We start from the raw sequence: 27,770 nt of genomic DNA on the forward strand, positions 1-27,770 counted from the left end.
TTTAAGGATATTTTTGTTTATCCAGTTATATGCATTGAAGAACATTTTTATGTCTGTGGTTGATTTTTTACTTTGGCTTATTGCAATTTTACTATTGACACTCTTTTTTTTTTCAATTTCAGTATAGCCAGATTTTGTTTCAGGATTTTTGTTTAGAAATGACTTAAGGAAGGAAGTATAACACCTAAGTGGAAGGAGAGATAGATATATTATGTCCCAGGTTCAGATTCAAAATTGTAAATAATTGATTCTACCTAAAATAAAGTATTCATTCATAGCAATCCCAACCAAGACACTTAGCATGCTTTTGTAGGGAAACTTGACTAGTAGGTTTCAAATTTACCAGAGAGAAAGTATCATAGAAGGCCTGAAAAAAAAAAAAACATGTAAGGAAAATCCTAACTGCATCTTTAGTATATGGAAAAGAAATTCGCTATCTCTATTTCCTTTCTCTTTTTTGTTTTGTTTTGTTTTGTTTTGTTTGTTTTCAGGAAATCACCCACCTTAAGGGTTTGAATGGAAATTGAACAGACATATTTGCCAATATGCTTTAAAATTCTTTAAAGGGACCAGTTCCTTCTTTTAACTGTATTTCTGTTTAACTTGTGATTCTCCTCCCTCTAAATGAGGGAAGGACCTCCTGCTTCTCCTGCTTTCTCCATCACGGGGGGGGGGGGGGGGCGGGGGCGGAGCATTCTCTAGAAGCTTGGATGTGAGCAGTGCCGGGCCAGTCTTCGGGGAGGAGCTGCATTACGGACAGACTTGGAGGCTTCCGCCGAAGAGAAGAAGCTTGGAGGTAATGGCTGTCGTAAAAGCTAGTTATTTTTGGAGATTTCTGGAAACTTTCGAGTAAAGGTGAGGAAAAGAAGGGACTGCTGCTTTGCAGTAAAGGGAAAGGAGTGTCGTTTCGTGGGAGACTTTATTTCTGTGAGGGAATTAATATCTGAATTTGGTATTCCTTCAGCTATTTTAAAAGTCCACATATTGAAAGTGGGGGAGGTGGTGATCAGATTACACCTGCGGAAAAAATACTTCATGAGGTTACCAAAGCTAACTTCTGAATAGACCATTTTAGGTTTTAAACAAAAAGCAGTGGTAAGATGGGATAAATGGTGAAACAAAAGTTGAGAAATTAATCTTTCTTTTTGACCAAAAAAAAAAAAAGATTGTGATAATCCCAAATGAAAAATGAACTTAGTTGGGGGTGTTGGGTTTTTATATTACTTTGGTTGTATTGTGTTTCTAACAAATCTTACTGTTGTGGTGGAGTTTATATAGTAATAATCTGAAGTAATGTGTAACTGTGCAGATTTAAGTACTTCTGAAAATTAGGAGTTTGGTTATTTGTCAGGGGATACTCAGTGCCTTAAAAGAATTGCTTTTTTATGGATGTTCAGAGGACCATATTTGTCTACATCTCTACCTATCAGAAGAATGATGTATTTCTAGTTTTACTATAATCTGAAAAATATCTGAAAAATCATAAGCTAAGGAATAATGGACATATGTTAACATAGTGAAACACAACAAACTGTGTGTCTAGCAATAAAAGATGTCTGGGGAAAAGAAGAGAGGAAATTTTCCACTTCTTCTTTCTTCCACATTTCACTTAACATGTATTACCTGTGTCAGCATAAAGAAGAGAATTTAAAACACGGAGGAACTACCTTCCCCCAAATGTGTAAGCGTATATAAACATGGAAAGATCTTCAAATATATGGGTGAGTAAATGTAATCTCAGATAGTACATTCTAGTATATCTATGATGAGGGAAACAGTCAAAAGGATTAGACTCAAATGTAAGAAGTAAACAATTCAGTGGTTGAAGTAATGATGGGTGTGTATTTTCTTCTTTAGATTTTATGTATCCTTAGATTTTTTGGAAACATGTAATGGAGCTGAGAGGGAGCAATCCGTTTTGTTACAGATATTTAAATAGACACCACATTCACACTCCATTGCCTTTACCTGGAGGTGGATCTGAGAAGGCTGGTTATCTGGTTGCTTGAGGTTTTCTTGCAATTCTGATATTTAGACTCTTGTCCAGATGGTGGTTCAAGCAGAAGGTATGTATTTGTATTTTGATGTACTCTTAGGAAATAATTCAAAAAATGTTTGAAAATATTATAGAATAGTCACATAGAATAGTACATCCGTAATGTTGAATACTATGCAGCTGTGAAAAGACTAAGCTAATGCAATGAGCTAAATAATAAGATAAGGTGTTTATAGTATATTCCAAGAATAAACAAATTGCAGAATGACCTGCATCACATTAATATATGCCAGAAAAATCTGGAAATACGCATGCTACTTTATTATTTGGGGATATAGGTATAGTTGGAGAGACAGAACACTTCAGTCTTCTATATATCATATTTCTCCATTTAAAAAGTCTTATTTTGAAAAGAGTAAGCTAGAATAATTTTCACTATGATAAAATGGGATCAAATTTTAGAAATAGAGACAACCCTTGTAAAAGTAATTTGCAACGAGATAATGTAAAAAAATATTTATTGATGTGGAGAGATGATCAAATATATTCTTCTTTAAAAACCATGCACATTTATAAATATCTGTAGGAAAAAAAATCTAGAAATATAGAGAGCAAACCACTCTATTTTGACCATTATTGTGGAGATTTGCTTTCTTTGAAAAAAGATGAAGATATACAGTATGCATGAGACATATCATAATAAAAACATGAAAATCAGAATTATAATTCTATTTTTGTCTAACACAGTTCTTAAATTTAGAATGGAAAAATCTAGAAGCCCAAAAAGGCTGCTGTCTGGATAATTAGTTCCCACCCTTCCCTAAGGCAGGGTATCTGCAGTTCTGTTTCTGGTCACAAGATGGCGCTTGCCAGGTGTCCTAAATTTTCTCCAGACAACCATTTTTATGAAGTGGACAAAGCAATGAAACATATTTTTCATTAGCAGATCATGAGACTGTATGTGCAGTGTGATTGCAGTTCTGTTGAAATTTTTCACATATATAACAGAAAAAGGACCCACACGAAGACTGAGGTGAGAATTCATATAGAAAGTATTTTTTTTTTCACTTTTTTTTAAGATTTTTAATTTATTTATTCATGATAGTCACACAGAGAGAGACAGAGAGGCAGAGACACAGGCAGAGGGAGAAGCAGGCTCCATGCAGGGAGTCCGATGTGGGACTCGATCCCGGGTCTCCAGGATCGCGCCCCGGGCCAAAGGCAGGCGCCAAACCGCTGCGCCACCCAGGGATCCCTAGAAAGTATTTTTATTTAAGTAGCTACAAAGGTTTAGATATAGAAGACACAGGGCAACTGTTATTTCCCTTCTTTCCTGTCCCCAAATCATACTTTTCATGAGAGAGCTTATTTTAGTATGAATCAAATCATAATAACCCAAAGGGTAATAAATATGGCATCTACATCACAGATGAAGTTTCACCTCCTTCCTGTGTTTCAGCATGATGGGCCTGAAAGTTTTGTCAGGGAAATTTCTTTACCCCTTTTCCATTTAATTGGTTTGATTCCTTGTCTCCCCTGGGACAGTCTAGGTTGATATCAGAGATGCACATGACCTGAAGGATCTGCATGTGATGCCAGTTGAGCCCCAGAAAGGCAGTGCGACCTCAGAATTGCTGAGGAGAGAAAAGACTCTGCTGGAGAAGTAGCTGGAGTGAGAATCAAGACAACCAGATCACAGGACCGGACCTTCCATAATCCACGTGATACTGGGTAAAGTTCTTGTTTCATGAAATACTTCACGTGAAAAACGTGTTGAGAACTTAGGGTGTAATTTGTTTTGCTTCCCACTGTAACCATAGCATTTTGAATTAAAAGCCACATTTCAGGGACACCTGGGTGGCTCAGCAGTAGAGCATCTGCCTTTGGCTGGGGTCATGGTCATGATCCCGCAGTCCCGGGATCGAGTCCCACATGGGGCTCCCTGCATGGAGCCTGCTTCTCCCTCTGCCTCTGTCTCTGCCTCTCTCTCTGCATAAAATCTTTAAAAAATAAATAAAATAAAAGCTACATTTCATATTAAAATTATGTCAGGTCAAAAATTAGCAGTACAATTTATATTGTTTCCCATCCTGTAATTAAGAGTCATAGCTTCTTGTTTGGAGGGAAAAATCTCATCTGTTAAACCACTGTGAAGAAAACTGTGCAAGAGTCTATTCAGGTATCTACCTGAGATTTTAGCCCATGGCCTGACTCTCCATTCCTTGACAGCTAGGTTGTCATAACCACATACTAGATAACATAGTTACAGATTCCCTAATACCTGCTTAAAGTCTTCTGACCTTAGACATCTGTATACTCTCTTGAATAGCACCTTATAGTGGTTTGACATTTAATTCGTTCCCAACAGCCATCACAATTCTCTCACTCCCTAAAGTCATACACTTAATGAGGTTGATGCTGAGACCTATGATCTTTGTCCATGAGATTGCTTTGGACCAGACAGGACAGCACCAGCTGCATAGAAAACCTAAAGCCGAACATTCCCTCGTGATAACCCAGTGGGGTCCCAATGGCCCAAATTATCCAGAAACACAAATAATGTCTGATACTGCCAAAGCCTCTCATGCATACATTCCCTTTTTATGGTATAATATAAATAATAAAGAGGAATATTGGGTTTATTATCATAATACTTCTTTTCTGTTTTTGTTCCTTTCCCCCGAAATATATCCCATGTCTCTAACCTTGGTCAATACTATTTATTCTTCTGATTTTTATCTTACCTTCATTCTCATTGTCCACATTCTTTCTGCTTAGCGAAAGTAAATTCTTTATCCAATCCGTTTTCTTGTCTTCTGTGTTTTAATCTAACTCAGTTGTCACTCGTTTAAAATATTTTATTCAGGCTATTTTGTGAAGTTTCAGAAGGATAAGTGGCTACTGCAGGTGAAAACCATTTACTAGCCCTAGGAAGAAGTTAGTGGTTCTTTAAAAACACCACTTCTCTAGAAACACAGACAGCTAAAACCAAATAAGTGACATAAGGATTTTCCTAGCATATTGTGTATCTCTTGATTGATTTCTTGTCTCTATCTGGTGGCAGTAATTGAGCATGTGCAAAATCAGTTTCTCTGTGGTTAAATTAGGACTTCTTTTGCCCCCTTTCCCATACTTCCTGTCTCATCTGTCTCTTACTGAACACTTAAACAGGTAACAAACTCTTTTTTTACTGTGCCATTAAATATGATTTAATATTTAGACAGCCTAGGTTAACATCAGAGATACGTGTGACTCATGCATCTTTCTAAACTATGCTCTGTAGTGTGGGGAGATAACAACTTAGCATAGTTGTCAGGGATTTGATATTTTTCTCTCCACTGAGCTAATGAAGGTCTCAAACCCATGACTGCCTGCCTGCCTGCCTACCTACCTGCCTATTCAAACCCTTCAAAAATGTGATTGTCATAATGCCTCCATGACAAATTCTTAAAAGCTAGATAATTGGAGTCTGCCAACAGAAATCCATATCTCCTCACCAAAGACCCCTTGATATCCTTTATTCAGGTTGGTTGTGAAAATTCAGAATAATTTTCACCCAGTCTGATCCTGCTGTTATATGTCTCTGGAAGAATGATGGCTTTTTCTTTCTTTAGAGGCCTCAATGCAAACAGTGTTCTTTCTCTTGTTTGCTAATTACAGGAAGAGCTGTGTCATACTGCAGCTCTATTTCTCCAACCTGAATAGTCAGAGGTGGCAGGAGGCAGGAGTTGTGTTTACTTGTTCACTGTGCTAATGGATGGGGTTGTGAGAGTCATATATATACATACATATACATATACATATATCTTTGTTTTTACCTAGCATAACATTATCTTAAGAGAACTAACCCCCTGAACAATCTATTGGCACTGTGTAGGTTTTAGCACTTCCCGGGAAACAACAGGTCTAAGTTAGAAAAATCTAAATTTAAATATTACTTTCTTGAATATTTTGTGAACATGAAAGCCCAACAAAAGAGGATAGAAAGGGGATCCCTGGGCGGCGCAGCGGTTTGGCGCCTGCCTTTGGCCCGGGGCGCGATCCTGGAGACCCGGGATCGAATCCCACATCGGGCTCCCGGTGCATGGAGCCTGCTTCTCCCTCTGCCTGTGTCTCTGCCTCTCTCTCTCTCTCTCTCTATCGTAAATAAATAAATAAATAAATAAATAAATAAATAAAAAACCTTTAAAAAAAAAAGAGGATAGAAAGATGATTTTCCCATATTGAAGTAGAAGTTACAAACAACAATAGCACAAGAACAAGGAATTGCCAAATGTAGATAAGGGTGGAATGAACTGGGGGCATTTGTCTATCCAACAAATGACTTTTGACTTTCAGTTCCTGCCCAGGAATAGCTGTATCTTAAGGAGGGTGCTGCCGGGCCCTGTGACACATAACTACTCCATGGCCAAGTCAATGCTATCATGCAGACATGGTCAGGGCAAAAACATAGTGCAGCAAAACATTTTTTAATTTGTGTGTAGGAGTGTGGACATATGGGAAAGATGGAGAGTTTATAGATAAGTATGGTAGTTACTAAAGGTGGTTGTCATTCACCATTACGCTCACCAGAAGAGACATGAAATTACACAAGGCTCATTCTGGGGTTACATTCACCAGTTTCTTACAATCTAAATATAACTCACCTCATCCTTGGTTCTACCAAAAAGAGTCCAGATTCCAAGCCCAGGAGGCAGTGAATACTGGTGGAGAGGGAACACATCCCTTTGTTTCAGAGTCCGTTAGATTTTGGCTTTAAATGTGTTTTGCCCTCTTCCCAGCTTCATGACCTAGCACATGAGCAAGAGCGCCCATTTACTCATTTTCTGGTCTGCTGTCTATTGTCTCATTTCTTCGCGTCTTTGTAAGCTAAATTAGGTAGAAAAATCTCATTGCTGTTTATGTTTGCATCACTTTGATTATTAGGGAAGGTATCTTTCAATGTATAGTTCACTTTTAATTTTTATTTTGAATGTTTAAGTTTTGAGAGGCCCCAATGAATAGCACTTTCCTTTCTCCACTGAACAGATTGTACAATCAATATAAAAGAAATACAGTTGAAGATGGGAGCCAAAATGTCAGCTTTTGTACAAGGGGAAGAGAAGTTGCAGGGCATTGATTATTGTGAGAATCAAGTAGGCCTTATAACACCACATTTAAACAAATCTACTGAACAACTTAGAGGGTTTGCAACTGTACAAAAAGGAGGGGGTGGGAAGGGCACCTTTGTGGCTCAGTTGGTTAAGCGTCTGCCTTTGGCTCAGGTCATGATCCCAGGATTTTAGAATCCAGCCCCACATCAGACTCTCCACTCAGCAGGGAGCCTGCCTTTCCCTCTCCCTCCCCCTGTCACTCTGTCTACTTGTGCTCTCTGTCAAATATGTAAATAAAATTGAGAGAGAGAGAGAGGGAGAGAGAGAGAGAGAGAAATTCATTATTGTAGTTGGATTACTTGAGTTTGCTCACAGGAAGTGTAAATATTAGGAGCAGGGAAGAACTATTCCTTCAGAATATTGTGAATTGCATATTTATATCCTTTGCTCAAGTTTTTCCACCTTGCTGTATATTTATTATTCATTTGGAAGCACTACTTTAGATTAGAGATTTTTTTAATTGAAGATGGTTTTGTGAAGTTTGTTCTTCTGTTTTCAACTTTGGTTTATGTGTTTTTACTGTATTTTTAAAATTTCAGTATATTCAGATACATATGTATTTTCCTTTTAAGCATTTTGTTTGACGTTTTAAGGTTAAGGAACGACTGTACTTGAAAAGGTAAAAAGTAGAAAACATTCTGAAGGATAAATGAGGCAGCCCGAGTAAAAAAAGAGAGAGAGACATACCATGTCCCAGGGCCAGAAGAATAAAATTGTAGAGATTTAATTCTTCACAAGATAATATATTAATTCACTGCGATCGGAAAGGAGGACTAACAGGTCTTTTTTTTAAAGATATAATTGATTTATTCATGAGAGACACACAGAGAGAGGCAGAGACATAAGCAGAGGGAGAAGCAGGCTCCCTGCAGGGAGCCTGATGTGGGACCCAATCCCAGGATGGTATCATGACCTGAGCCAACCAGGTGCCCCCTAAAAGGTCTTTTTGTTGGACAATGACCAGCTGGGTCTTAAAATCTTGTAGAAATAAGGTGCCAGAAAAGGCAAGAAAAATATGCAAGAGCTATTTTTAACTGGGCCTTTATTTTATGATGAAGGGATTTGCTACATCTTTTCAGGAAATCACCTTACTCCTGTGGTTTGAATGGAAATTGAAGAGACACATGTTGCCATTTCACTTTCAAGTCTTTTAAAAATGAACGTTTTTCCCCTTTAAGTGAATTTCAGTTAACTTGGCGATTCTCCTCCCTCTAATTGAGGGAAAGGCCCCCTACTTTTCCCATCACAGGGAGGGGGCGGAGCCTTCTCTGAGAAGCTTGGAAGTGAGCTGTGCCTGGCCAGCCTTGGGGGAGGGGCTGCATTTCACGAGGCTGCAGCTGACAAGAAGCTTCAAGGTAATGGCTGTCTTAAAGCTACTTATTTTCTGGGAATTTCTTCGGGGGTTTGGTGTTACGGTGAAAAAGAAAAACAACAACAACAACAACAACCAGACATTGTTGCCTGGGAGAGGTGGAAATGGAATACGGTTTGGGGAGAATTGCTGTTATGGTGACAGAATCAATCCCATGAAAATTTAGTTTCTCTCGATATTTTATGAAGTCCACAGTGTGGGAATGGGCGATCAGATTACAGTTTCTAAATTAAGACTTAAGCGAGAGGCATGCTGTTCATGTTAATTTTTACATGGCATTCCATGTTTCTATTTTTGTTATGGATTGTGTTGTATTTTGATGTAAACATTTATTATTCTACACAAAAAGTAACTGATTGAAAAATGTAAACATCAAAAGTGATTGACACATACAACACAAATGTAAATGTACAGGGACAAATGTGGAAGGGATTCAGATATTCTGTTGAGTGATAACATTTGTGGAAAATATATGCATTTTCCTTAAAGAGAACTAGACTCCCATGTTTACAGTCATCATCTCTGAAGTGTTCAGATTACTAGGGATTTCAAAATACATTTTTATTTGGTTTCAGCATTTTTAGAATTGCTTGATTCTGTGATTATTTTTATAATGAGAAGAGCACAATGAAGCTGCAACAGTGTCCCTGATTGGTTTCAGACACATAAACATTCACAGACACAATGACAGACATGCAAACATACCCCCCTTGTCTTTTGCCAATAGTGTAAATTTTCCTGGACCTGATCAGGCGTGTAGCCTGGTTGCTGTGTTGGCTACCACCCTGCATGTGTCCTCCTTGCAACTCATTCTTTCAGACCACAGGTATGGCTGTGGTCAGCAAGAACCATTTTCCTATATCTATTAAGTTTATTTGTGAGACAGGGTATTTGCGTTATTTCTATTAAGCAGTTTTAAAAATATTATGTGGCACAGTGCATCCATACAATTGAATGTTACATAGTATGAACATGTAGTGATTCAGAAAATGTCTCAGAAGTAGTATTAGGTGAAAAATGGAAATTGCAGAATGTCAAGCACTGTATTGTGTCCTTTAAACGTAAAAGACTGCTTTAAAAAAGTATGTATAACAAAAATCACAAAAAATATAAGGCTACCAGCTAATGGGATTGCGTGGTTGGAGACATAAGACAGTCTTTTCAATCTCTGTCAAAATGATCTTCAATATATATTTAGTCATTTTTTAACAGTAGCAGAAAAAAGTTTGAGCTAAAATGTTATAAATTAGAAGGGGAAATTACATTTGAAGTGATTCATAAAAAAATCACAATGAGAATACTTATTGGGAAAAACTTTCAAACCATGTGCTTCAGCATGGTAAAAAACTGGTCTGAAATTACATGCATTCATGTGCATTTATAAATAAATATTATGGAAAAATATTCAGGAAACAATAATATTAATTATTTTTCTAGAATTATACTTTCTTTTTACAAATCACATCTTTTCAATTTTTAGTAAGTATGCAACTTTTTATCAGACCATTGGAAGTAGGACATCAGCATTCCATTTTTTCCATAATGCATAACAAAACTCTAAATTTGAGCATGGTATATTCTAGAAGCCTGAGAAAACTGCTGGCTTGGCAGCATATAGTTTCCCACCCTTCCATAAAAAGGATCTGGTAGTAAGAGTTCAGTTCTGCAACTGGTCACAAGATGGCGTTTGCCAGATTTTCCACATTTTCTCCAGGCAACTTTATGAAGTGTGCAAACAAAGCCATGAAACATATTTTGTATTACCACACAATGAGACAGCATGTAGAGTGTGATTATAGCTCCATTGAAGAAAACTGTATGTGTCTAGAGAAAAAAGCTCCACATAAGGACTAATGTGAGGACTCAGCATTCTTTAAAAAGCAATTACATAGAATCTGGCCTATGGAAAACACAAGGCAGTTGTTATTTCCTTACTCTTCTGTCCTCACCTCACCTCATCTTTTCCTAATAAAGATAATATCAGCATGAACCAAATAATAACTGTGTCGCAGAGAGCATTTCAAATAAGAACAAAAAAGGACTATAAGCATTGCATCTATATCATAGATGAGATTTTTTTCATTCCTGTGTTTCAGAATGACAGGCCTGCTAAAATTTTGTAGGGAAGTTTTTTTACACCTTTTCCATTTAATTGATTTGATTCCCTGTCTCCTTTGGGACAGCCTAGGTTAATATTGAAGATACACATGACCTGGGCAATCTGCATGTGATGCCAGTTGAGCCCCCTAAAGGCAGTGCAACTTCAGAAGTTCTGAGCAGGGAAAAGGCTCTGTGGGACAAGCACCTAGAGTTAGAAGACAACCAGACCCTCAGACCAGATCCTCCACGATCCACGTGACATTCAGTAAGTCTCTTACCATTTCATGTTAAAAGATGGTTGAGAATATGTAGTACAATTTATAATTTTTCTGGCTCAGTAAGCCATCACATTTTAAATTATGAATCATAAATTCTAGTGTTAGGCAAGATTTATCTTAAACTCCTATAAAAGAATTATACAAATAGAAGACTTGGAAGTCTCTGTCAACTACCTGACTCTCAAGAAAGCCTTGAAAACTATCCTGATATTCAATAGGCAGTATGGCAGTTGTTCCAAATATCTAACTCCTAAACTCATCTTCTTAATGAGGTTATTGTACTGTTGTCTGAGTTCCAGAGACACAAACCGCAGTATCTGTGTCTGACTGCCTTGGGTAGATAGGACGACATTGGCAGCTTTATAAAGTTGAAATTACCCAAGGGGTTCCTGGGTGGCTCAGTTGGTTGAGTATCCAACTCTTGATTTTGGCTCAGGTCATGATCTTGGGGTCATGAGTTGGAGCCCCGCATCAGGCTCCACACTCACAGCAGGGTATTTGCTTCTCTCCCTCTCCCACTGTCACTCTCTATGTAAAATAAATAAATCTGTAGAAAAAAAAGTTAAGATTGCCCCAGAATAAACATCAAGAGGCCCCAAAGTATCAAATAATAAAAATGGTGTCCCAACACGTTCTCCAACACCCCTCCACATCTCCTACCATACACACCGTCACTCATTTCTTATATATAATAGGTATAATAAGGATTTCATAGTGGGACATTATAGAACTACTTCTTTTTTTTCTGAATTTTCAAATATTTTTCCCCAAGTGCAGTATGTTTCTTTGGTGCCAGGTATATATATTCATCTTTTTGTATGTCTTTTCCATTTTCCTTTGTCCACCTTCCTTTGCCTTTGACAACAGAAATCCCCTTGCTTATTTTCTTTTCTCTTTGCCTTCCCTTTAAGTGACTTTATTTTTTTACTATATCCCATTCAAAATTACTTACTCAAGCTTCCTCACAAGTTTTCAGGAGGATATGTATAAACACTGAATGAGAAAACTATTTAGTAGCCCTAAGGCAATAGAGGCCTCTAACATCACAGTTATTGTGGCTGCCTGGGCAGTCAAATGTAGTCCAGTGACCTAAGGATTTTTGTCAACGGTTCAGAGGTCACTGAATGATTTCTAGTCTATAGCCAGATGTACCAATGAATCACACACGCACACACACACACACACACACACACACATTCAGATCTTCGGTAATTCATTTTGAATTTCGGTGATTTTATTTTGCCTTTCTTATGTTCTTATCTATTCCTTGCTACACATATTATGACTGTTGCTGACCTTTTACAAATTATTTTAACTGGTCCTTCTCTTTGTTAATCCCAAAAAGAACACTATAGTTTAGTCTCTCTACTTCAATACTCAGATTGTCATACTTACAACTGAAAAAAAAAATACTCAGATTGCAGGACAGCTTTGTTTGCTTTGTGCTATAATGATGAAGTTGTGAGGTCCTCATCAGCCTTTTCTTTATTTCTTTTGATATATTTCCCATCCCATCATCCTGAATCTTAATTTCGTAGCAGCTTTAGCCATTGACATGGTGTAGGTCTTGGCATTACCTGGGGAATACAAAATCACCAGACATGGCAGGTTTATCTTCTTGTGACCTCTAGGTCCCTATTTGTTTGGGTTTTTTTCTTTCTGTTTTCTTCCTCTCTATCATCTTCACATATGTTTGGCCAGAGTTGATGGAGTCACTTTGGCTCTGGCAATGATTCACTATCTGACTAGTCTTTTTCTTTCCTGGCCTTTTCATTCTTAGTAAGTTTTCTTCTGATGTTCTTCCTCTTGAAGTGTGCTGGCATTCAGCCAGTGAATATTAATAAGATTTTAACTTTGTTTATAGCTAGTTTCAGCTATTTGTGCCTATGCCTTAGAGATCATTCAATATTCTGTATATCCATTATGTATCTACAATTCTTTGCTTTACCAGTGCTCATGCCCCGCTCATGGTTTTTATGAGTGTTCTAACTGAACCATTTCCACCCTTTTATATGAATCTTGTACACTAAAAATATTGATATTTGCTTATTCTATAACCATGCTGTCTCTCATATGTTATTTGGCTTCTGCTTTCTGACTGAGGACATAATTCTTAACCAGATGTCTGTCTCCAGGTCATAACACTTGGCTTCTACTCCTTCCTTTCCTTCCATTCACATAGTTGAGTGGTATGTGAGAACTTCAGTGTAGTTAAAGGCTCTGCCAGTGAGGATAAGCTTCACAAACTGTAAGGTGCTGATGTCATCTGGATTCTTGACATTTGTCCCGTGTTAGCTAACTTCTAATGAAAGAGATATTTAGTGAGTATATACATTTACAGAAAGAGACACATAACTGGGATCCCTGGGTGACGCAGTGGTTTGGCGCCTGTCTTTGGCCCGAGGCGTGATCCTGGAGACCCGGGATCGAATCCCACATCGGGCTCCCGGTGTATGGAGCCTGCTTCTCCCTCTGCCTGTGTCTCTGCCCCCCCCCCTCTCTCTCTATCATAAGTAAATAAAAAAAATTAAAAAAGAGACACATAACTGCATTAAAAGTCATGTATATTATGTGAGCCCTCCAACATTTTAAAATAAGTTCAGAAATATAAGTTAGCAAAACTTAAAAATATTAAAACAAATGGAATTTCTAACATATTCTTTGTATTCTCCAGAACATATTTTTACATGTACCTGGTGGTACCCACAACCTTTTTTGGTAATCATGATCCAAAGTACAGATCACACTCCTATATGTACCCCCATTGCTCTCACAGTAAAATACAAACTTTTTATATAAGTCATATTCTGATTTTGGATGCCTTTTTAAAGCTCAAGTTTATTGAGGTATAATTTACACAGAGTAAAATTCACTCTTTTAGGTGTATAGTTTGAAGAGTTTTGACAAAGTCTGTAGTCATGTAATGACCAATAGAGTCAGGCTATAGAATATTATTATAATTCCAAATTGTTCCCTCTTGTCAGTACAAAATGTTCCCTTATAGTCAGTACTCTTTACCCTGATTCCTGGTGACCACTAATCTAATTTCTATCCCTATAGGTTTTTATTTTCCAACATATTTTATAAATGGAGTCGCATAATATATAGTTTTTTTACTTCTGTCTTCTTTCACGTAGCATGATGTTTCTGATATTTACCCATGTTGATATATGTATCAGTAGTAGTTTATTTGTTATTCTATTATTCTACAATTTGTGTATCTACTCACCAGTAGATTTGTAATTTTTGCTCATTATGATTAAAGTTGTTATAAACATTCTAGAACAGATCTTTGTACATAAGTTTTTATTTCTCTTGAGTAAATACCTAGGAGTGAGATTCCTGAGTTATATGGTAAGCATGTGTCCAGCTATGTTAGAAACTGCCACACTGTTTTCTGAAGTAACTGTGGTATCTTGTATTTTCAACAGCAATGTATGAGTTCCAGTAGCTCTGCATCATTGCCCGCAGTTGATACTATTAGTTTTTTTTTCTCTTTGTAATATTAGCCATTCTTATAAAGGTGTTAGTGATGTCTTATTGTGGTTTTATTTGCATATCCTTAATTATTGTGTTGAGCATCTTTCAATGTGTTCATTTGATTATTCATATGTCTTCTTTGATGATGGTCTTTTTATATTGGGTGTCCATTTTTCTTGGGTTGTTAATCTTGTTGGATTATAAGAAGTTTTTTTATATTCTGAATAAAAGTTCTTTATTAGATATGTGTTTTACAAATATATCCTCCTGTAGATTTTCAAATTTTTTATGGTGTACGCTTGTGTCTTAATAAATCTTTGTGTAAATGAAGGTCTCTTTGTTTTCTACTAGAAGTTTTATAGTTTCCACTTTTACATTTAGGTCAGTAATTCATTTTGAGTTAAATTTTGTGTATGGTCTTAGGTAAGGGGTCAAGATGAATATTTTTACATACGCTTTCCAATTTTTCCAGCACTGTCTGTTGAAAAGACCATCATTTCTCCATTTAATTACCATTGTCAAGAATCTGTTGACCATATTTGCTGGTCTATTTGTGTTTTATTTATCTATATATCTATTTTATACCAATAATATACTATAATAATTAGTAACTGATAACTAATAATATACTTGGTTGCTATAGTCCCTTTTTAGAGGAGGGAGAGGAGCAGAGGGAGAGGGGGAGAGAGAATCTTAAGCAGGCTCCATGCCCAGCACAGAGCCCGACAGAATCCCACAACCCTGAGATCATGACCTGAGCTGAAATTAAGAGTCAGACAATTAAGTGACTGAACCACTCAGGCCCGCCTTGATAGCTTTAGTCTTAAAATCAGATAACATGAATATTCCACTTCGGTATTTCTTCCTAAAAGTAGTGTGCCTATTCTGGTTCCATTATTTTTCCATATACACTGTAGAGATATCTTTTTAATTTCTACAAAAGGTCTACTGGGATTTTGGTTGAGATTGCAGTCATTCTGTAGATATATTTGGAGAGAATTACATCCTAAACATAGTTGATCTTTCAGTCAATGAACATGATATATTTCTTCACTTATTTAGGTTTTCTTTAATATCTTTCAATAATTTTTGAGGTCTTTCGCATACAAATGTGCACATATGTGTTAGATCTGTCCTACTTTAGTATTTCCTGTTTTTATGATGCTTTATTTTTTTATGATGCTTTAAATGGTACTTTTTAAAACTTCCAAATTTTATTATATAGAAATAAATTATTTTATATTGACCTTATATCTGATGATATTGATAAACTTCCTTACTAGGTCTAATAGCTTTTTTTGGTAAATTCATTGGTATTGTCTACATGGATCATCATGCCTGCAAATAAAGACAGTTTTATGTCTTCCTTTCCCATATGTATGCCTTTGATTTACTTTTCAGGCATTACCGTATTGGCTAGTGTCTCCAATATTGAATAGTAGTGGGTGAGAGTAGACTTCCTTGCATTGCTCCTGATTTTAGGAGAAGAACATTCCTTGTGTCACCATTAAGTATGATGTTAACTTTAGGCTTTTTAATAGATACCCTTGATCAGATTGAGGAAGATCCATTTAATTCCAAGTTTTCTGAGCGTTTTTATGAGTGTTTATAGTATTGTGTCAGATGCTTTTTTCTGCATCGAGATGATCTTCTGTCTGTTGATATGGTGAATTACATTGTCCTGTCCAGCCTCAACCTTAGGGATGCCCTATGCAACTGAACCTTGAGGCTTGTGCTTTCTCAGAATTCTTTCCTCTCAGCATGGTAGAAAACCTCTGATTTGTACCTGGAGTTGGTCTTTGGTGAGAGATATATCCTTGCCCCTTCCTCATCAGTAGCTGGCCATTACTTTTTATTCATGTAGAACCCTCGGCCTAAGGGTTTCCTGCCCCACCTCAAGGGCAGAAATTTTTCTACTTCTACTCCCCCTGGCCCCACCCCCCTCCAGCAGCAAAGGATCTCTTCTTTTGTCCTGGGAATGGGAAAGTTTTCTGTCTCCCCCTCCCTAGACACATGGGGTTTGCTTCTACCCCTCCCCCAGAAGCAATGGATTTTTATCAGTGCCCAGGAGGGGAAGGTTTGTTGCTTCTCCTCTAGTGCTTTAAGGTTTTTGCTTCTCATAGTAGAAGGGTTTGGATAAGTGTGTGGGGCTGTGTGTCTGTCTACCAACAATAGCTTATTGCCTCCTGCACCTCATCCACTGACATAGGCTCTTTTTGATCTCCTGCTTTGTCCCTAGTTATGTATGCTGCTTCTGGTTAAGGACTGTGAAAAAGAACTTGGCAGTGAGTGAGTGTATAAGTGTCTGGGATGTCAAATATTCCAAACTACAATAGCCCATTAAGAATGAAAAACTTCATTAAAATTTCAGCTGATTTATTTTTACCTGCTTGCATGACAGCCACCTCTGTCCCATGCTTTGCCAAAGGTGAAACACTGCATGTGTCCCTCTTTAATGGGGCTGATCTCCCTTTGTAAGTCAATTTACCAGAGTTTTCTGATGGAATCATGGAATTTTACAATCTGTATATCGTCTAGATTTTTATCATTGTTTACTTATGGGTGACACTCTCTAATGATTTTTTTATATCCTAAGTGGAAGTAGAACTGGTACTTTCTAATAATGTATGTATGGGTTATTTTTTCTCTGTTATTAAATATGCTTTAGGAAGAAGCAGATGATTTCTAAAGCATATTTATAAAAGTTGATTTTTATATAATGGTTACTAAATTTTTCCACTTAAATTTTATTTTTAAAATTATAATCAGTTAAAAATCATAATTTATAGTATCATATGTAATACATGACACTTATTTGGATTTTACACATGTATAGAATCATACAATCACTACCACAGTCAGAATTCAGAAGAGTTTCATTACCCCACAACTTTTTATGCTGTCCTTATATATAGTCACACCTTCCCCCTCCCTGTAATTCCTGGCAGCCAATGATCATGTCACCATCACTATAATTTTCTCTTTTTGAAAATGTTGTATAAATGGAATCATACAGTATTGTGGTAGACACAACCTAAGTGGCCCACCTCCTTCTGTAATTCCCCCTCTTTAGAAGTGTGGGCAGAACCTGTGACTTGTTTTTCTAATCAATAGATGGTATGTCACTCCCATAACTATATTAGGTTATGTAAGACACTTTTATGTTAAATTAGATGCAGAACCAGGCACAAGATTTTAAGTTCCAGTGACTCCCAATACATAACTATTTAAAATTCATTAATTAATTCACCTATTCATCCAGGCACTTTTACAGAGCATTTTCCATTTGCATTGAGATAGGTACAATGTATTTTAGTGATTATGAGCATGGACTCTGGAGTCAAAATATCTGGAGTAAAATTCCATGCCCATGCACAAATACTCTCTAGATATTCTGGTAAATATTTGTTAACCTATAAAGCCTTATCTATGAAAAGGGAATACTCATAATATGTAACAGGAGTTTGTGAGGATCAAGGGAGATCATGTATACAGAGCACCTGGCAGAGTATGTGGCACATGGTTATAAACACTTCTGGGGGCAGCCCCAGTGGCTCAGCGGTTTGGCGCCGCCTTCAGCCCAGGGTGTGATCCTGGAGACCCAGGATCGAATCCCACATCCCCTACATGGGGCCTGCTTCTCCCTCTGCCTGTGTCTCTGCCCCCCGCCCCGTGTCTCTCATGAATAAATAAAATAATTTAAAAAACACTTCTGGCTTCTACAGTCTTTGACATTATTATGAATAACAACAACTACTGTTGTTATGCAGAATGAGTTGGTAATGAAACTCTCCTCCATGACATAACCATCTGATTATTAAATGAGATAATATGTCAAGTGCTGGGAACAGGTTTAGATAGTATTATATTTATAATTATTATCTATCTTCATTATAATAACAGCAGTAGTAACAGCTTTTGTTATTATTGGCTATCATTCTTCTCCCCTTCTTTCTATAGAAGAGTGAAATGTAAAATATTATCCAAAGAATTATTTTTTCCTTTGCATTTTGTTTGGAAAATAGTAAGGGAGTGTAGCATTTCCTGATTTATGTGCAATATAGAAAATAGACAAATAAAAGAAATTACGGTTTTGATGTAATGATTGTACTTTAGTTGCATTTTTTTCCAAACATGTGAAATAAGAAGACAGAACAAGAAGTATTTCATTATAAAATATATAATTGATTATATCTCTTTATTTAAATAAAGACATATTTACTTTGGCCTGATGATCCTCTTTAAATTATATAGAAATATTTTGAAAGCTTTGAAAAGATTAATTCTGTAATACAAATGATATTATTTTTGTCAGTGATTGCAAAATCAACTATTTTGGCCTGCTACTAGAAAGACTGGAAAACACAGTAACTTGGATAAGATAAAGTTTATTGTGTCACTAAGTTAAAGTGAGTGGAATGAGCTGGCCCCATTATTCAGGGGTTCAGAATTTTTCATCCCTACTGAGTTGCATCCTTTCTCACTTGGTCCAGAATGACTAGATGAATTATATCATGGTCAAATTCTTGGGGGGAAGCAAGAGGAAGAGGGAAATCGAAAAAAGCCCAAGTTGGCTGTTTATCCTGCTTGGAGGTCCCTTCTCTGGAATCTTTACAAGTATTTCCATTTACGTTCTTTGGCAAGAAATTCCATTATCTAACCATGGCTTATATAGTAAGGGAGTCTGGGAAAAGAAATATTTTAAGAGTTTATACTGCACCCTGAATGCACCTGGGGTTCTGCTAATGCAAACAGTGGACTTAGGGTGAGCAACTAGAAATTTCTGTACCAGTCATTATAACTATGATTTTTTACATAATAAAAACTACATTAAATACATTAAGTAAATAAAAGAAATCTAGAAAAGATGGAAAGGAAAAACTTCTTGTGGCAGAGAGGATTCTATGGGGTTCACCAAACTGTTTCATTTTCCTCCTGAGTCACAGGGAGACTGCCTTCCCTGGTCTCTATGGTAGTTTTAATTTTTTTTTCTTATTTATTTATGATAGTCACACACAGAGAGAGAGGCAGAGACACAGGCAGAGGGAGAAGCAGGCTCCATGCACCGGGAGCCCAACGTGGGATTCGATCCCGGGGTCTCCAGGATCGCGCCCTGGGCCAAAGGCAGGCGCCAAACCGCTGCGCCACCCAGAGATCCCTCTATGGTAGTTTTATATAGTTGACTGTGACCAGCAGTGATGTTTGCCAGCCTTGCACCTAAAACCTGCCACAGGATTCTCCAGTCTCCCTCTTCATAAGATTGCTAGCCAGGTGCAAAGAATGCAGTGGAGGATTTCAAGGCTAAAGAAGATGGTACAGCCATAGGATGGAAGAAGTTTGAATCTCTTAACGACCGCTTAGAGGAGTGATCCCTCCCCATTCTAGCCATTTGACGACCTACACTATGACATCAGGAAAATAAACTTCTGTGGCTAAGACTGAAATTTAGGAATTGTTTCTAGTACAGAACATTACATACTTTAATTATTAGTCCTCAATAATATGCCAGTCTAGATATAATTTTCATTAAATTATTGGTACTTATTGTTCCAGTATTAAAGCATATATAAAGGTGGATTTTTCTAATATATATGTTCTATATTACATGATACAGAGGCCAAATAAAACACGTCATCCTTAAATATCTTTATTCCCCAAATTATTATTAATGATATATAAAATTGGTTTTCTAAGTTAAATCAGAAATCTAAATTTAAAATCAATACAGGAGAATTTTAATGAAAAAAATTACAAAATACATTTCAGACATAGAAATAAACAAAGACATGTAAATTTTTTAACATGTAAATTTTTAAAAAATTAATTATCCCCACATGAATTATCTGAGAGAAAAATACCAACAAAATAGAAGAAGGAATTTCCAGTTATTGATGAGGGTATGTGAAATGGGTATGTTTCTGCCAGACCAGTGATTTTTCTGCCTGTAGTCAAAAATATCCATTTTGTGAAGAATTCTCTGAAACTTTCCTAAAGCATTCAGTAGAAGAACTGAATAAAAGGAAAAGACTTACTATGCCCTGAAAACAGAAAAACAATTATAAAGAAGCCATTCTTTCTAAAATAATGTGCAGTTTTAGTGCATTCCCCATCAAGATCTTAATGAGCTATCTTAATAGAAGTTTATCAGCTGGGTTATAAAATTTACCTACAAAGGTAAGGTGCCAGAGAGGCAAGGAAAAAGAAATATTAAGAATATTTTTTTTATAAATTAATTTTTATTGGTGTTCAATTTACCAACATACAGAATAACACCCAGTGCTCATCCCGTCAAGTGTCCCCCTCCATGCCCGTCACCCATTCACCCCCACCCCCCGCCCTCCTCCCCTTCCACCACCCCTAGTTCATTTCCCAGAGTTAGAAGTCTTTATGTTCTGTGTCCCTTTCTGATATCTCCCACACATTTCTTCTCCCTTCCCTTATATTCCCCTTCACTATTATTCATATTCTAAACTGGATTTTTGTTTTTTAATAAGGTAGTTTGCTAACCTCTTTTTTTATCAAAAAATCGCACACCCTCAGAGTTGAATGTTAATTAAACAGACACTTGTTGCCATTTCAATTTAAACTTTTTTGGGGAAATACACCATTTCTGCCCTTTAACACTTCAGCGGTTTTATTTGGCAATTCTCCCTTCTCTAATTCAGGGAGGCGCCTTCTGTCATCCCCATTACAAGGAGGGGGCGGAGCCTTCTCTGATAAGCTTGGAAGTGAGCTGTGCCTGGCCAGTCTTGGGGGAGGAGCCGCATCTCACCAGTCTGCAGCTGACAAGAAGCTTCAAGGTAATGGCTGTCTTAAAGCTACTTATTTTCTAGGGACTTCTCAGGGCCCTAGACTAAAGATGAGGAACATAGGGAGGGTGGTCTTAGAGTGGTGAAAATGGTATGTACTTTTGAGAGAATTACTGATGTTTTCAAGGAATTGATCCTTTGGAAATTCTCTATCTCCCAATGCTTTAAATGTCCACAGTAAGAAAAGGGGTGATCAGATTACAGCCTCTATATTAAAGCTTCTGTGCAGCATGGCCGGTCATGCTGATTTATTGACTTGGCATCCCATGTTTGTATTGTTAGATATTCTGGTTACTCTTTGAATTTGGAAGCATTTATTAATTGGCACACAAAAACGAAAGACAAAAAAAAAAAAAAAACGAAAGACAAAAATATTTGACCGCTTAGGGAAAAAGACTCCTGTGAATTGACTGCCACATAGGAGGGCTATGTGTATGCAATCTGCACATGAGTATGGAAAGGGGGACATGTATGTAGTCGAGTGAAGACATCTGCACATATATATCCATGTGTATATGTGTGATTGGAAGAAAATCCGGGAGGAAAAAAAAATGCCATGGTAGCATTTCTGGGTGGTCAGGTGACTATTTTAATGTTATTTTTCAGTCTGTTTCAGCATCTTTATAGTAGATTTCCCCATGATTATTTTTATAATGATGAAAGAAAAAGCTGAAACAACATTCCCATTTTGTTTCAAACACATAAGCATTCACAGACACATGCAGACATGCAAACATATCCCCTCTCCTTGTTTTTTGCTGATTGTGGAAATTTTCCTAGACCTGATCAAATATGTAACCTGGTTTCTGCGTCAGTTACCCTGCTTGTGTCCTCCTTGCAACTCAGTCTTCCAGACCACAAGTATGTTTGTGGACCACAAGTATGGTTGTGGTCAGCAGGGCTGTGGTCTGACAATGAGATAGAGTGGTTGATTTCTATAAGCACTTCTTAGAGTGATTATACAGCTGGGTGTAGTCATACAACAGAATATACTATATATCTGGAGAATAGAAACAAAAGCTTCTACATCTAGTGATTTGAAATGTCTGAGAAAGAATATGAAATGACAAAAAGCAAATTATAGCATAGCATTTATCATGTGATCTCTCTTAAAATGAAATATGCTTGTTAGTGAAACATACGTATACTACTACTGGACTTGCAACAAGTCCTGGAAAAACATGTCTGCCACAGTATTAATTGGGATTATTTGTGTGGTCAGAGAGACAGGGCTAGCTTTATCTCTATTTCAAATACTCTTACTATATATTTATTCATTTATTTGGTTTACATCATCAGGGAACATATTGACACAAAATATTGCAAATGTGGGAAAAACCTCATTTGAAGTAATTCATAGGGCACCTGGGTGGCTCAGTGGTTGAGTGTCTGCCTTTGGCTCAGGTCGTGATCCCAGGGTCCTGGGATTAAGTCCCACATCGGGTTCCCCACAGGGAGCCTGCTTCTCCATCTGCCTATGTCTCTGCCTCTCTCTCTGTGTCTCTCATGAATAAATAAATAAACCTTTTTTAAAAAAGTAATTCATAAAAAAAATCTTGTGGAAAATACTTATTTGTATGGAATGATGTTCAAACTCTTCTCTTAATTGAGATCTGACGTTGGTTTGAAGTGATATACGTTCATTTATACATGTAAAAAATTCTGTAAAGGTAGAAAATATTCCTAGTGAATATTTGTATAGAGCTGTACTTTATTTTGCATATATCTTTTTATATCTTTTCCGTTTTTAATCAGCTTCTGGATATATTTATAACCAGAAATATTGTAGTTGAAGATATTACAATCCTGTTATAATCCTACACAACAAAACTCTTGAGCTTAGAACAAAAAATTATAGAAGCCTGGGAAGGCTCCTAGCTGACTAAATGTAGTTCCCACCTTTCTTTCATGAGAAAGATCTGAAGGTGATGGAGGCCCTGTCTGCACTTCTTGGGAAGGCTGCAGTTCTGGTTTTGGTCACCAGATGGCACTTGCCAGGTTTCCTGAATTTCTCCAGATAACTATTTTTATGAAGTAGACAAAGCAATGAAACATATTTTGTATTTGTGAACTGAGACAACATATCAAGTGGGATTAGAATTCTGTTGAAAAATATATATATTTTTAAAGAAGTTAAAATCCACATGATGATCGATGTGAGGATTCAAACAAAGGTCTACAGTCTGGCTCTAATAGACATAGGGCAATTATTACTTCCTTTCTCTCTTGTCCCCACCTCAATTTTCCTGAGAGTGATTATTGTAGTATGAACCAAATAGCATCACAGTGTCAAACAGAGATAATTTGAAATAATAAGAACAAGAAGGAAGATAAACATGATATCTAAATCACAGATGAGATTTCATGTTAGTATAGCCTTCCACTGCTCTAGGTATATAACATTATGGGCACCAAAGTCCCACAGTATCTAATAACAGAATCGCTGACACACCACTGCAATCTCTTCCACCTTGCCATTAATGTACATAAATTTACTCCTTAATATTCATGTGCAATAAACAAGTGCATGTTCTTGAATTTGAGATATTACAAAACCATTTCTCCATTTATCCCCCACCTCATGTTATGTTGTTTTCTCCTCGCCAAATATTGTTCTTTCTTTTACCTCTTCTCTGTTTGCAATTACTCACCTCACCTCTGCTTTGGCAAACCAATTTTATTTTCTTATACTTTTCTTCTTTTCTTTTTCCCTATTCTAGTATCCTCCACATTGTCCCATTCAAACAACGTGTTCAAGCGCCCTTGGGAAACTCAGCTGAAGAAGAACAGGCCACACAAGCAGTATACCCTTTATAGTTCTAAGAAAAAAGAGGCTTTGATCAGAGTATTGCTTTTGGTAGAAACTGCCTTAGCAGTGTCAAGAATAGCCAGACAGCTCAATCTCTGAATAGTAACCTCTTGGTACAAGTATCTAAATCATAATGGAAGCCGAGTATGTCCTGTGCAATTGGAAAGACCAGTTATGGCCGGCTAAGGTTTTGTCTAGATCTGAAATATCATCAAACAGTAAGAGAAAAAAGACATTTTCCCTAGAAGTTCAAATACTCTCACTGGATGAAAAAATTAAAGTGGAAAGCACAGAAACAAAGATTCTAAGTAAATCTCAAATTGAAGCCCTTGCTTCCTCACTAGCAGCACAGTCAGAAGGCAGTGATCTACCTATAGAGGAAACAGCCTATGAAAGGTCACTAAAAGTGGCACTGGATATTCTAAATGAGAGAACAAATGTGAGTCAGGCAAGCAGTTCAGACGAAGAAGCAACCACTACACTGTCTCAGAATGATCCACAAAAGCTTTCTGATTCACCCCCTTGTAAAAAGTATCGGAAGCATGAAGATGAAGAAGACTTACTGAAGTGTCCTGAGGAAAGTGAAAATGCAGCATCCCTGTCAGTAGCTAACTTAGAGAATAATGATTCCCAGTATGATGATAAATCACAAGTGCATGCAACCATTGATGCTCTTCCAAGTGAAATGGAAACAAAGTTATCAGAAAACCCCCACTGGTGCGAAACTTTTCCTTCACTTTCAGAAGATGATGATGAAAAGGAAAGCAAGAAAAAGATTGATATCTCAACAATTATGCCTTTGCATTCCACAATCAAAGAGGAGGATGCATATATTAAAGATGAAAAGTTCCCTCCAACTTTGCTGTCAGACACCTTCACTGTGCCCAAAGTAGTGAAAGAGGAGACACCAGACGTTTGCCCAGAGACCATGGCTGTTTCCACTGAATCCTCTACCTTCTCAGAGAATATTGAAGATCCTGGAGAGGGCCCCTCAAATCCGTGCTCAGATACCAGCCAGAATCAACCTGTGGAATCAGAAGCAGGTACCTCGGCATCCTCCCAGCCTTGTTCACGGGAATGTCAGGTTTCATTTAGTGCCTCTAACCATGCCCTGGATTATTCACTCCTTGTGAATAATGAAAGAAGTCTTCAGAGACTGGATTTTGAAGAACTTGGAGAAGAACTTCAAGCTTCTGATAAGTCAGCACAGGTAAATTCTCTCTCTTCCATGTTAGATGACAATGAGGAAGATGAAGAACTTCCACGCTTTGTTTTTAATTATGAGCCTCGTTCATTTGAAACAGGAATGATAGTCTGGTTTAAATATCAAAAATATCCATTTTGGCCAGCAGTGGTGAAAAGCATCAGGCGAAAAGAGAGAAAAGCGAGTGTGCTTTTTGTTGAGGCAAGCATGAATCCTGAAAAGAGAGGCATTAGGGTGCCTTTTAGAAGATTGAAGAAATTTGATTGTAAAGAGAAACAAGCACTAGTGGAAAAAGCCAGGGAGGATTACAGTGAAAGTATTGACTGGTGCATCTCGCTGATTTGTGACTACAGAGTTAGACTAGGTTGTGGTTCTTTTTCGGGCTCTTTCCTTGAGTATTATGCTGCTGATATTAGTTATCCAATTAGGAAAGTAATCAAACAGGACACGTTTAGGAACTTATTTCCAAAGCTGCAAAATGAGAATCCTGCAGAACAGATGGTTGTGACTTCCCAGACCAAGAAAATGTCCTTCCAGAAAATTCTTCCTGACCGAATGAAGGCTGCTCGGGACCGAGCCAACAAGAACCTCGTGGACTTCATTGTGAATGCAAAGGGAACAGAGAATCATCTTCTAGCCATTTTAAAAGGCACAAAAGCATCCAGGTGGCTGAAGTCATTTTTGAATGCAAATAGATTCACTCCCTGTATTGAAACATACTTTGAGGATGAAGATCAGCTGGATGAAGTGGTGAAATATTTACAAGAAATATACAAACAAATAGATGAAAAAATGCTGACTCTGATAAGAGATGATAAAATTAAATTTATCCTGGAAGTTCTTCTGCCAGAAGCAATCATTTGTTCAATTTCTGCTGTGGATGGATTAGATTACAAGGCAGCTGAAGCAAAGTATCTAAAGGGACCATCTCTAGGATACAGGGAAAGAGAATTATTTGATGCAAAAATCTTATTTGAAAAGAGACGGAAACCATTAACAAATGAAGCTCATTAAATCTCCTGAGAGTCCAAACCATAATGGGAAACTTTAGTAGATATTAGTTTTTAAAAAATCGCTCAACCATTCTAACATATATTTTCCAGATATGGGAGAGTTTGGGTAATGCGTTCACCTTTTTTTTGCCATCTCTAGGATTTGCGAATATTACTACATCTTTGTTTCCTTTTCTTATGCTTCTTCAGAGTCAGTTTTATTAACAGATACCAGCAGTTCTACTTTCCCATACGTTGTTAGAATGCATAAATCCTAAATTATTTTTAAGGGAAAGTATGTGTTTTTTTGACATTTTTATGTCTATGCTGTATAGTTAAATACAGTGTGCACAATCATTTTAATATTAAAATTGCACTGGTATTAGATATTAAGGGAGATAATTAGAAAAAATCTAAAGAACATCACTTATATTTTTTTGCTTAATTTTTATAAAATGTTGGGTTTTCTCTTAAGATAGTTGAATTATTTTTCCTGCCATGCTTATTTATTTTTGGAAAAAGAAATAACTCTGAGACATGGAACCAAAGATAGAGAGATGTTTTGCTATATATTATAACTAACTGCAATTGCTTTTGCAAGAAAAACAGTTTGGAATTCAAAAATAAAGTTAATAGATTACCTGCATGCAGTCAATATGTGTGTGAGTAATATCTCAGCATGCAGAAAATAATTTTGGCAGCCTTGAACAGGATTGTTCATTTTACGTTTCCCTGAAATTCCATTTATGAGAGTGTCTGTAATTCAATAGCTGAATGGTTTCTTAAAACAAGCTTTCGGCTGTCTTTATTACTAACAGTGACTGTGTACCTTAATATAGCCTTCTGACCACATGTGGAAGGCAGCTAGAGTCATTGTATTCCTGGTCTGGCTACTCTAGATGAATGAGTCCAGGCTGATTGCTTTAGAGCCCATCTAGTCTGATATAAACTATAGAAAATGCAAGCACTTTGTTCTGAGTCTTGTATCTCTGAATACATAGTCATTTGTTTCAAACCAAGCAATCTTTATCATCTGGCTTATTCGTAAAATAGTTCTAGTTGGTTTTAATAATATGATTGCCAAACAGTAAGTCATTCCAGGCTACTAGAAAGAGTAGATGGACCAGAATCTGTGAATTTGGAAATGGGCCACAGAAAAAGCCTCCATTTGAGGCCAAAGTTGACAATTATCTGAGTATGTTTTAAAATGCACAATTAAAAGTTAATGTTTGAAGCCAATGAATTGTTTATTCTAACTTGAAACAAGACTTCAGTGAGAATAAAAGGAGAGCTACTTTATTTTAAAACTTTGACATAAAAATAAATGCTAAAGCTTAACATGAACCTGTCTGCATTTTTACTGAGACAAGTGTCACTCTTGGGTTTTTATTATGTGTACACATGGCCACATGTTTATGTAAAATTTGCAGATGTTTGATGTTTCAATTTGCAATAAAGCTATTATATCTTTCACCTTGGGTGGTCACTTTGTCATACTTCAGATTGTGCAGCTACATAAGTGATGTTTCTGTAACAAAAAATACACACACACACATATATATTATAATTTGTTTGGA

The 27,770-nt window shown here is 36.9% G+C and overlaps 1 protein-coding gene across 2 annotated transcripts; it reads left to right on the top strand.

Annotated features, from left to right (window-relative positions):
• The first annotated feature begins 773 nt into the window (after positions 1-773).
• On the top strand, positions 774-27,770 carry PWWP3B (PWWP domain containing 3B). Of its 2 annotated transcripts, XM_055337390.1 has the most exons (7): positions 774-855; positions 1,928-2,066; positions 3,542-3,727; positions 8,328-8,504; positions 10,705-10,886; positions 21,045-21,179; positions 23,909-27,770. In XM_055337390.1, exon 7 carries the CDS (start codon positions 24,131-24,133, stop codon positions 26,213-26,215), a length of 2,085 nt encoding a protein of 694 aa, XP_055193365.1. In that variant the 5' UTR covers positions 774-855; positions 1,928-2,066; positions 3,542-3,727; positions 8,328-8,504; positions 10,705-10,886; positions 21,045-21,179; positions 23,909-24,130; the 3' UTR covers positions 26,216-27,770. The 2 variants fall into 2 exon arrangements, with proteins under 2 accessions (XP_055193365.1, XP_055193366.1); XM_055337391.1 differs by lacking the exon at positions 1,928-2,066 and having other exon boundaries at positions 3,547-3,727.

Source organism: Nyctereutes procyonoides, unplaced genomic scaffold (assembly GCF_905146905.1).
Source record: "Nyctereutes procyonoides isolate TBG_1078 unplaced genomic scaffold, NYPRO_anot_genome, whole genome shotgun sequence".
In the NCBI taxonomy this organism is placed as follows: domain Eukaryota; kingdom Metazoa; phylum Chordata; class Mammalia; order Carnivora; family Canidae; genus Nyctereutes; species Nyctereutes procyonoides.

What these genes read in the sequence shown, in the direction of transcription:
- PWWP3B (XM_055337390.1), top strand. Translation starts at nt 24,131, where the DNA reads ATGGAAGCCGAGTATGTCCTGTGCAATTGGAAAGACCAGTTATGGCCG.